The sequence below is a fragment of the Adiantum capillus-veneris genome, chromosome 26, assembly GCF_014529385.1.
Source record: "Adiantum capillus-veneris isolate H3 chromosome 26, ASM1452938v2, whole genome shotgun sequence".
Lineage (NCBI taxonomy): Eukaryota > Viridiplantae > Streptophyta > Polypodiopsida > Polypodiales > Pteridaceae > Adiantum > Adiantum capillus-veneris.
Window position 1 is genome coordinate 61,567,325 of NC_140956.1, and position 12,098 is coordinate 61,579,422.

At 42.2% G+C, this 12,098-nt stretch overlaps 1 protein-coding gene across 1 annotated transcript; it reads right to left on the bottom strand.

The window, feature by feature from the left end:
• Positions 1-1,875: 1,875 nt before the first annotated feature.
• Positions 1,876-4,946, bottom strand: LOC147423550 (pentatricopeptide repeat-containing protein At3g02330, mitochondrial-like). Its single transcript, XM_086501960.1, has one exon. The coding sequence runs from the start codon at positions 4,415-4,417 to the stop codon at positions 2,042-2,044; it is 2,376 nt and encodes a 791-aa protein (XP_086358086.1). The 5' UTR covers positions 4,418-4,946; the 3' UTR covers positions 1,876-2,041.
• Positions 4,947-12,098: the final 7,152 nt, after the last annotated feature.

Consider the following 12,098-nt stretch of genomic DNA (forward strand, 5'->3'; position numbering starts at 1 on the left):
TAGTATGTTGATGATGTGCATGAGGAGTGCAAGACATCTGTAAGCCTTGAACTCTAGGATGCTTGGTCCAAACCCCCTCCAAAAGCAATTATGTTACTCCGCCTTCAAAGTTTAGTGCTTCACGTGTCCTCTTTAAATTCTTCCAAGTTTTCCATCCTCAAGTGGTTGTCATCACGTGTGAGTGATTAATGTCCAAATAACAATGCAAACTCCATCAATTGCACATTTGAAAACATACTCATTATCTTCCCACATTCTCATAAATCTCTTTAACAAGGATAACAAGGGCTTAACGTTTGTATACACCTTGATTGACCTTGTGCTCTAAGCCCCATGTGTCTCTATCCATCAACTCTCAATGCTCTGAAATACATCCAAGTAATTTGATTAGGTAGTGGTTGATCATGAAGATCCCTATAGTTCACAATTTACTTTGCAGCTCCACCAATGCTAAAAAAAAGGCCCTTTTCTAAAACCTTGCAAAACCTACACACGGAAAATTTTGGAGGTAAATTGCCTATATTTGGAAGGTTTTTACACTAAATTTCTCTAAATTTTTTTGGTTTTCTCACCTTCAAATCTAAAATTTGGAGGTGAATTTCAAATTTTGTAGGTGGCATCACTCTGTTTCTCCACTCTTGAAAAGTGGAAAAACATTATTGTCTATCAATGGAACTAGATATCCTCAAGCATCCAAACCAGACATGTGGCCCATTGCCAAGCTACTCTCATGTGAAAAATGCAACTGCAAGGCCCTCATGATATTGGGCACTGCATACCAAATCGAACTTTGCAATTGAAGGAACATTCTGATAGGTGTGTATACTAGGCTACCTTAGTATGTTATAAAAAGCTCTCACCAAGCGCATGCCATGTCTGTACGGATGAGAAGAGAAGTCGGATAAAGTTTTACCTAACAAGTCTTAAACTCAAGAGGGAATTGGGATAACCAATCTACCACACTTGGGTGATAGAAATACTATTCCAATTTGCTCTCCTTATTCACACACACACACACACATGGAAGTTTAAGCATCAGAGGAACAATCCCAAGAGACCGCCAAGTTTTAATATAGCACAAATGAATTGACTAATATTAAACGGTTTGCAAAACTCATTTTCATATGCCAAGGTATGCAAATTATGACCACCTACTCACTCCATTTTAATTAGGTGGAATCTTCGTAGATTCCTCTTTGAAGATTACACTTTGCACATTGTTTCAAAAATGGGGACATTCAGTATACGCAGATCATGCTCGCTACCTACTAGCCGGAAAAGATCTCTCTGAGCTAAGCCAACTCCTCCAAAGAGGTGGTGTGATTGCCTGCTACCAATTTACACTGAAAGCAAATACCTCCCTACCTCTGCTCTGCCAAACTCCAGTTGATGTGCTGGTCCGACCTGCCTCTCACTAGGATACCTCGTGCGATGCCTCTGCCCCCTCCTGCCTGTGCACCTTGCAGGTTGCCTCGCCGCCACGCAGCCCCTTCTTTCTTTTTCCATTTTAGACCCAAGTCAAGGGTCTTCCCAACTACCAGCTTACCTGTGAAGCTGTCCAACACTCATTATAAAAAGCATCAAGTGTGGTTTCGAACTCTACCCCCGCTTAGCATAACGAATGAGAGTCGTCGTCCTAGACCAACAATATGGGCCCATATGACGCACATAGGTTTGCTTGAAATCTTTAAAACAAAAAAGGCTGCAGGTCATCTTTGACATCATCTGCACTCCACTGCCCCTCATCGCCCTTCTGATGGACCTGCACCCCTCATCGCCTCCCCCAACACCTGGCGACCCTTGTCCCGACGACGAGCGGCCTTGCAGTGCGAGCTTGCAGGCTCCTGTCACTTCAATGCGAAAACGCGCGCCCCCCCCCCCCCCCCCCCCCCCCCCCCCCACTACTGACAGCACGAGGGCACAAGCTGGCTTTGTAAGTGGCATTTGCCACAAATATCTTGCCACTAGAGCAAATTTGCACTCTAGTTATTAATCTCCATGTGAATGTGATGCTGCCCTTTTTGTTGCAAACTAAATACAATTACCCTTTCTTCTTTGTACCTGATAAATTCAAGAAGCTTGGTGTCTTCCCATTTCTATCACTCAACGACCCATCAGCGGCAGTAACACTTGACATCATGACATAACCAGATGCCTCCCTAGGATTCAGTTCGATAAACTCATCAAAGCATGGTTTTGCACATCCTGAGTTGCTGTAGGTTCTGCATCCAGTAAGCAAAGCTGCCAAAGAAAACACGCTTGGCGACATTGGCATCGTCTCCATCAAATCACTTGCTTGATTGAACCATCCTGCACGACCAAGAAGATCAATCATGCAGCTGTACTCAAAAGCACCTGTCGCTGACACAAAATGGCCAAAGCCCTCTTTCAGTAAACCAGCATGGCTACAAGCAGCAAGGACACTGGTCCTTACTACGCTGTTTGGCTTTAACCCTTCATCTTGCATGCGTCGAAGAAACTCTTGTACCTGTATGTAGTTGCCTCTTTCCGCACAGCTTGCGATAATAGCGCCCCATGAAACCTCATTTTGGTTTGGTAGCCGTGCTAGCACTGTCTGTGCTTCACCCACGCTTTCACAAAAGGTGTACATGTCGACAAGCGCCCCACCAACAACGTCATCAGTTTCCAAATAACTTCTGATTACTTGATCATGTATCCATCTTCCAAGTCCCACGGCACCAATTGTTCTACAGGCTTTCAAGCAGCAGGAATATATATATTTGTCTGGCTTTGTGCTTTGGTGTTGCATCTTCATGAAGAGTGTTAAAGCCAGAAAGTCCTGCTCATGCCGGATATACCCATCAATCATTATACTCCATAGGACCACATCTTTGCTTGGAATGAAGTCAAACACCTTCTGTGCATCATCTAGCAAAGCACAACTAACATACATATTGACTAGAGTATTGTAAACGTTGTCACTTACCATTAAGTTTTTTCTTACTATCCAGTCATGCATCATTTGGCCAAAAGTTCTGGAACGTTCAACGGCACATGCCTTTACACTGCATGTAATTACAACTTCGTCAGGAGTTATCTCCTGCTCTTGCATCTCCTCAACAAGAGCGAGGGCAACAGCACCCTGGCCTAGCTGTACATGGCCAGATATAATGGTTCCCCATGATATGACATCTTTCTGCCGCAATCTGCAGAAAACACAGTAAGCATCATTCAGCTTGCTGCATTTTACGTACATATCAACAAGAGCATTTCCCACAACCATGTCACTTTCGAGGTTATCCAGTAATATCTGCTCATGAATTAGCATCCCCTGCTCTATGCACTTCACCATGCCGCATGCTTTTAAGGTACATGAAAATATTGCCTTGCTCGGCTTAACGGTCCTTGCCTGCTTAACCTTGTGAAAAAGATTAAGGGCAAGTAGACCCTCTCCATGCTCAACATAGCCAAAAATCAACGCACCCCATGATATCACATTGCATTTTGATGAGGTATCAAAAACTTTGTGAGCATCTTCAAGGAATCCACATTTTGAGTACATATCTACAAGAGAGTTTTGAATGACGACATCAATATCAAGTTGGTGCTTTATGATCTTGTCGTAGATGACCATTCCTTGACGAAAAGCGCCTGTAGCTCCACATGCTTTTAATAAGCTTGAAAACATATGCCCATCAGGCTTCATATCCTGTTGCTGCATTTGCGCAAAAAGTTCGAGTGCACATGAAGCCCTATCAATCTGGACATAGCCTGCAATCATTGCTCCCCATAGAACAGCATTGCGCTGATGAAAACCGTTGAACACATTTTGCGCATCCTCCAAATTTCCGCATTTACAATACATGCCAATAAGAGTACTCCCTACAATGGTATCTATGTGCAACAAACCTATCACAATCTGACTATGTATGTACCGTCCATATGCAAGATCCTGCAAGCTTCCACAAGCCTTTAAACAATATAAATAAGTAACCTTTCCTGGCTTTGTGCCTTGTTGTTGCATCTTTTTGTAAAGAATTAATGCTTCTTCGGCTTTCCCAAGCTTGATATGCACAGAAATTATGGCATTCCATGTATACACAGTAGGTCTGGAAGCTCCATGAAAAACAAAATTTGCTTCTTTGAGGTTGTCGCATGACTCATAGAAGCGAATAAGGTGATCACAATAAAATGAGGCTGAGCCAAGTCCACTTCTCACCATAAGCCGATGAACTCGTTTTCCAGCTTCCAAATCCTTGTTTACTGTACATTTGTGAAGAAGGGATACAAAAACACGACTAGGTACAAAACCTCGTTGCTTGGACAAGGCTTCCACAGCTTCAACTGCATCACCAAGCAGACCCTCCTCGAGCAAAGTATCTAAACTTGTTTGACGAGGATGAAAACTCTTTTTAGAAGGGGCAATCACTCTTTTGATGGCACGTTCAGCATGCATGCGACTGTGTTCAAGGTGAAATATATGAGGATGCAGACTGCAAGCTTAGCAATCCTTTGTGAGAATACTGCCGATGTCTGAAGCTGCATTGGTTGTGGCAGAGTGATATAGGAGTAACATATGCGAGTATGTGGTCTTTGATGTGGATGCATGACGATCAGCATTCCAGATTTCCATCTGCTTGATAGCTAACTCTGAACAGAATGGTTATGTTATCAAAGGCTGTCTTTTGAGTCCTGTTCTACAGGTGGCTCTTGCTGATGCATAGACACGCAAGCACCATCTGTTTTCAGAAACCACTGATACTGCTGCTCTTACCCAAGTTTTGAGCAGCACTTGCCATGGCTCTCTTACCCTCTCCATAACTAATGCCAAGACATGACCTCTCAGTACTTGTCGAGGGGCTCACTCTTACCCGATGCTTAGCCACGCCTTTCTCATTCAAGGCTTGGTTTGTACCTTCGCTCACACTCATCTTCAGCGGCTTTGTCTGCCCTCCCCTTCTTCTTCTAGCTCCTTACAACTTGAAGTCGGGGCTTGATTGTATATCAAATGGAGCATCTAAATAATTTTTTAAAATATTGCCCAATTGGTTTTTTCATGGCAAATCTTATGCAATTTTCACATAATTGAAACTAATACTTCTCTCTCTTTCTCTCTCCCTCTTTACCGCTTGCACAAGGGCTTCTTTCAATTTTGGAGTTTAGCCTTCATGTCGCATATTTCAACACGTGTAAAGGGCTCCCCCTTCCGTCATATTATGTTCGTTTAGATGGTCTTTTCATGGCAAATCTTATGCAATTTTCACATCATTGAAAATAACTAGTGTTGCAAGAGACAATTACTATTTTCAATCAGGTATCTCTAAGATGGCTCCTCTATGTGAAGAACTTGTGAGAAGCTCACAAGGGCCTGCCAGAGAGAGAGAGAGAGATTAACTTCTTTCAAAAAACTGAACTTGACATACAAGACAAATTAGTGTACATGTGTGGGGTGGCTCCTCTGTTATCCCGACAAAATGAAGAAATGAACTAAAAAGCTATAGCTAAGTAATCAATTGATACTAGGGTTGAATCTGGATGTACAATGGGGGGGGGGGGGGGGGGGGGGGGGGGCTCATGCTAGGGGCTCAAAATGCAAAGTTATATGTGTCCGGTATACAATCATGATATGCAATCTAGCTAACTCCATCATGTACCACACTGGGGATATAAAATGGTATACATCAACAAAGGGGGTGTTTGCACCTCCCTGAAGAAAATGTCTAGATCTGTTTTGAATCAAGACAATCCCTCTACGGCCTCTCTGTGGAATTGATCTTTGATCTCTATCATCTCTCTTTGGTAGATGCGTGGTGTCTGAAAACGAGGTGCCCTCTGTCTCCCTCGAGCTCATGGTTCATCCCTGCCTCACTGAAATGGTAGTAACAATCCAAGTATAGTCCATGCTGTGAGAACCAATGTGTGACATGTGCATACAACAACCTCTGTCTCCTATCTCAACTAGTTGTCTAGCTACCTCAAAAGCTCTATATGATAGTCTATCATGTGGCATCTCTTTAAATCTGTCAATGAGGCATATTGTCTAAAATATAGCCTCTACCATCATAGGAGCTGCAACAAACTCTTTTCTGATAATGTCATGAGGTACTAATGGTTTTCTATGTATCATACATGCCATTATGAGAACCTATGGTCTCTCTGTGTGGGTCCATCAATGGCCGACAAGGCCTAGCGCCCATATCACTCCTCCATACATTAGTGCCGTTGTGATCAATGTGTCAAATAGCCACTCCTTTGCCTAGGTGTGAGGGCAAGGGTTAGGTCCAAGGGCCACGTAGGGAAAGTCCCTAGGGCAAGGCCTTGCCACATGTTGTGTATGCATTTAGGGGCCGCTAGGCCAAGGGCTATATAGAGAGAGGTTGGGAGTTGGAGAGCATGTTGATACCAGGGGGTCCTTACATTGGTATCAAAGCTGACAAAGAAAGGAGGAGAAGGTCTCTCTCTGTACTCTAGAGATCCTCTTAGGATTCTAGATCAGTCGTTTTCTTTTTTTTTTAATAACTACATACAAAAACCAATTCTAAATATTCTCATCGCTCATCGTCTCAAAATCATCATGGCCTCCAACTTTGTAGAATAAAATTTTCCATATTTTGCACCAATTTTGACTTGTTAGCATACGTTGATAAGTGTTCACAGAAGATAGTTTTAGCCTTTTAAAATTGTGGTAGAGAAGATCAATGTTGTTGTATGTTGGGGTGAGCCCAATTTGTGTCAAGTATGAGCATATGAGAAAAGCCTCTAGCCTACTAGGATCGATAGAAGATGAGTTGACCCACCAATAGCAAGAGGGTCATTGGCACCATCCAATGGATGTAAAGCTAAAAGCCTATTTAAGAGGCCTATGTGAATGAAAAACTTGCACTCTGAGTCTATGATCATTGTGTCTATGCTCTACCTCATACTCGTGTAAGCAATGTAGAACAAAATAGGATCTTGTACCAAGGACAGTAGAGAGAGATACGATGCAAAGTAGATTAGTGGCAAATCAAAATTTAGATTAGCACTCTTACACACTATGGTGTGTGCAAGGGATCACTCGCACCAAAAGCCCTCGATACCCCAAGCTCACACATGCATGTGAGGACCTTGAGAGATTGAAAGAGTGCGTAAGGCCAGAGTCTCTCATTGTACTCACTTTATGTCTCTTTTGTGAAAGAGAATTCTATTTATGTAGCCAAGCTATCGTATACAGATTTGTGGCATAGCCGGCTAGGACATATGAGTCAAAAGGGAATGAAAGTCTTGCAGCGTTCTGGTTATATCCTTGTTTTAGATTATATTAACTTCTCCTTATGTGAGCATTGTATCTATGGCAAACAGACTATGTTGACATCAAGACCTTTGGACAAGGAGTTAGGGAGTCCTCTAGATCTCGTTCATAGCGACTTGTGCGGACCTATGTCAGTCAAGTCTCTAGGGGGAGTGTTATACTTCTTGACATTTCTTGACTAGAAAGGTGTGGGATTATCTCTTGAAGCAGACGAGCGACGTCTTTAGTCTCTTTCAAAAGTTCTTAGCATTGGTAGAGAACCAATCGGGTAGAAAGCTTAAAGCTTTGCGCAATGACAATGGAGGCGAGTACATCTCGTCCGAGTTCAAGGACTTTTGCAACAAACAAGGCATTAGAAGATAGTTTACCACTCCTTACACACCCACCCAAAACGGTGTGGTTGAGAGGTTGAATAGAACCATTCAGGAACGGGTCACTTCTATGTTGTCTACGGCCAACTTACCTCAAGATTTTTGGGGAGAAGCTATTATGACTACTGCTTACTTGATCAATTGGTCACCTAGTACACCCCTAAAGTACAAGGTGTCGTAGGAGATGTGGACGGGAAAAGAGCCCATGCCATATTACGTGTATTTGGGTGTGAGGCATTCTCACATGTGCTAAAAGCACTTAGACAAAAGATGGACCCCAAATCACACAAGTGCATCTTCATTGGATATGGTGTAGATGGAGAGATGGGATATCTAAAATCTAAGAAGGTTATACGCAGCTCACAGGTGATATTTAACGAGTCTAAGATGCATAGAAAGCCAGTGAAAGACATTAAGTATCGCAGAGTACAATTTGAGGACGTTTTCTCACCGCCAGTTACATAGAATCTTGGACGTGCTAGTGATACACACACACATGTTGCTCCAGAGAGAGCGGAATCTAGCAGTCAAGGCACTTCGGGGATCTACTTGTACATCTCGTGCATCAGAGCAATTTGAGCCAGGATTAGCCTATTTACTAGTCACTGATTGCGATGAACCCACTTGCTATGAAGAGGCCATTCAAATGGATGATAGCATGAAGTGGGAACATGCGATACAATATGAGTATAACTCGATCTTAGCAAATGAAACTTGGAAATTGACAGAGTTACCAATGGGTAAAGAGGCATTACCATGCAAATGGGTGTACAAGAAGAAGTATATCATATATGATCCCGAGCCTAAGTATAAGGCTAGAGTGGTTACAAAAGGGTTCAAGCCAACGAAATGCATGGACCTCGATGAAATCTTTTCTTTGGTGGTCAAGATGACCACACTGCGTGCTTGGTCTAGTAGCCATCGAGGACATGAATTGGTCCAAATGGATGTGAAGACAATGTTTGTTCATGGGGATCTTGAAGAGTATTTCTACATAACACAAACGGAGGATTTTGCAATAAAGCCTGAGAAGCCAACACGGGTAGAACTGGCGTGTAGACTCAATAAAGCTTTGTATGGATTAAAGTAAGGCTCAAGGCAATGGTATATCAATCCAGGGTTACGTACGAAGCCAAGGGGATAGTTGCATGTACACAAAGAGGTTGAACGATGGTTCCCTCATCATTTTGATTTTGTACATGGATGATATGCTCATAGACGGGAAGTCAAAAGATGAGATTGCACTTCTCAAGGATGCCTTAAGAAAGGTGTTTTCTATGAAATATTTGGGCAATGCACGTCACTTTCTTGGTATGCATATCAAGAGAGATCGCAAACGTCGTATACTTGAACTTTCGCATGAAGAGTATATTCACAAGGTCTTGCAACGTTTTAATATGCAAGGGGGGAAAGCATTGAGTACCCCAATGGATGCATACAAAAAACTTAGCAAGCATGATTGTCCCAAATCGGATGTTGAAAAGGCAAAGATGGAAAAGGTGTCGTATTCTTTGACAGTTGGCAGTCTTATGTTTGCCATGGTTAGCACACAAACAGACATTGCATATGCAATGGGAGTGGTCAGCATGTTTATGGAAAATCCAAGTAGAAAGCATTGGGAAACACATCTTGAGATACATCAAGGGCTCAACTAGCAAGTGCTTACGCTTTGGGAACAGTGATGCATCCATAGTTGGATACACCGATTTGGATTATGAGGGTTGTGTGGACACTAGGTAATCCACATCTGGTTATGTTTTCTTGTTCGCTGGAGCGACGATTTCTTGGAGATCATGTGTCCAGAATTGCACTTCGTCTTCCACCACTGAGGCAGAGTATGTTGTAGTTTTCAATTCCAGTAAGGAAGTTGTGTGGTTATCTCGTCTAGTGGGAGACCTTTGTATACACCAAAATTCAGTGCTACATTATGACAGTCAGAGTGCGGTTGCGTTAGCAAAGAACCATGTTCACTCCAAGTCGAAACACATAGAGGTCAAGTATCATGTGGTACGAGATATTTTGACTAGCAAACAAATTGAGTTAGTCAAAGTTCACACAGATGAAAACCCAATGGATGCTCTAACAAAGAGCTTAGCCTCAAAGCGGTTTGCACATTGCATAGAGATGATGGGCGTAGGGTGAAGCTACAATCACGCTTCATGTTTATACATTTGTACATGATAGCCCATACATTCTTTACCCACTTGGGCCACGTTGGCCTTCGAGTGGCAGATTGTTGGTTTTCATGCCTTGTAGCCAGGTTGTGGTCGGGTGCCCTCCCATTACATTCTTTTGCTTATAATGAAGAATAAGGAGATGAGAGTTGATTCTCTAATGCTCCACCACATATTGTGTCTGCCTTTCCATCCCCTTCCCCTTCTCTCCTTCCCTCTCTTGCACTCACCGCACATCGGATCTACAACCTTGAACCTTGCTTGAGGCTATAGAGTAAGTCTACAAACCAATTGTGCTCTGGTTGGCTTTTGAGTTTCACATACGAAACCCTCTAGTTGTTTCATGTATATATCTGCATCTAGATCTCCGTGAAGAAATGATGTTTTCACGTCCTTTTAGACAAGTTCCATGTCCTGGATAGAAACCAAGCCAAGCACATTGCGAAGTGTAGTCATCTTAACTACTGGAGAGAAGATCTCGTCAAAATCCACACCTTTTTGGTGCTTGAAACCCGTGGAAACTAGACAATCCTTGTACCTAGGCTCGGGATCTTTCGATGTATACTTCTTCTTGTATACCCACTTGCAAGATAAAGCATGTTTTCCCTGTGGTAGTTCAACCCAATCCCATGTCTCATTAGCCACAATCAAATTGTATTCTGATTACATAGCCTGCTCCCAGTTAACACTATCATCTATTTGTATAGCTTCTTTGTAGAAGGTTGGCTCTCCATCGTCAGTGACCAATATGTGGTATATACCCGGCTCAAATTGCTCGAGCGTACATGATACTCTTGCAGAGAATCTTGATGCTTGATTGCAGGACTTTGCTCTCTCTGGAGCAATAATAGTATCTTGCACTTGAGAATTAGGTGCATCATTACTAGACTAAGTTGGTTCGGAAGCTGTATCCTCAAAACGAATGCATCTGTATTCAATTTCTTTAATGGGATTCTTGTGCATCTTTGATTCATTGAAAATGACATGTGAGCTGCAAATGACTTTACGAGATTCTGGGTGCAAGAGACGATAGCCCATCTCTCCATCTGCACCATAGCCAATAAAAATGCATTTGTGTGATCTGGGATCTAACTTGCGACGAAGTTCTTTGGAAACATGTGCATATGCCTCACATTCAAACACACGTAAATGCTCATATCTTGACGTTTTCCCAATCCACAATTCCTCTGGAATCTTAAAATTCAAATGAGAACTAGGTGACCTATTGATAATGTGCACTATTGTCAGAACATCTTCCCCCCAAAAATTTGGAGTAAGTTTCACCGTTTAAATCATAGAGATAACTCGCTTTTGAATCATGCGATCCATTCTTTTAGCTATCCCATTTTGAGTAGGTGTGTACGGAGCGCAGTAAATTGCCTGCCTCTTCGGTTGCAAAAATCCTTGATCTCCGTGGAGACATATTCTCCACCATTGTCCGTGCGAAAAGCTTTGAGCTTTTTCCCTAATTGGTTCTCAACAATGGCAATGAATTTTTGGAATGTAGAAAAGACTTCTTCCTTACACTTAAGGAGATACACCCACACCTTTCTGGTAGAATCAATCATTTATGAATGTCAAAAAGTAGTTTGCCTCCCCTAGAGTCTTATGTGGCATTGGACCACACGAATCATTGTGCACTAAGTCTAGGGGTTTGCCTAGTTTCTTGTTCAATGGCAAAGATGTCAATCTAGTCTGTTTGCTGTATAGACAATGCTCACACAATGTAAAATCCGTGTAATATAATACAAGTAAGTAGCCAAAATGTTGAAGTGTTTTCATTCCCTTCTTGCTAGATGTCCTAGCCAGCTATAGAAGGTTGTATTTTGCAAACATTTTTTGGATTAAGTGTCACGTACTCACTACTCTATGTAATGTATACCCACATACTATTGTCTCATGGTTAGAGCATTACTAGTCTTTGTTTTTCTCATTTCCTTCTATTTGAGAGATTTTGATATGTCATTACGATGGAACAGCCTCTTCTCTTTTGAGAGAGACACTTGTACTCTTTGCTTTCTTATCGATCCTAATCAACTTCTATTTTCTCAAAACTTACACAAATCTAAATCACCAATGACTTCCAATTATGTGTGCGTGAAACACAAAATCATAAGGGACGTTTCACATTGTGGTCTTGGTAGGGTTTTTCCATCACTAGCAACCTTTGTCCTTTAATTGAAACGCTACTCTTGCAAACTCAACTTTGCCAATTTGGACAAAGTTGGAGAAACTCTGCCCTCTCTCTCTATCTCTACTCTCTCATGCATAGGTAGAAGATGACAATGATTTTCCATCTCA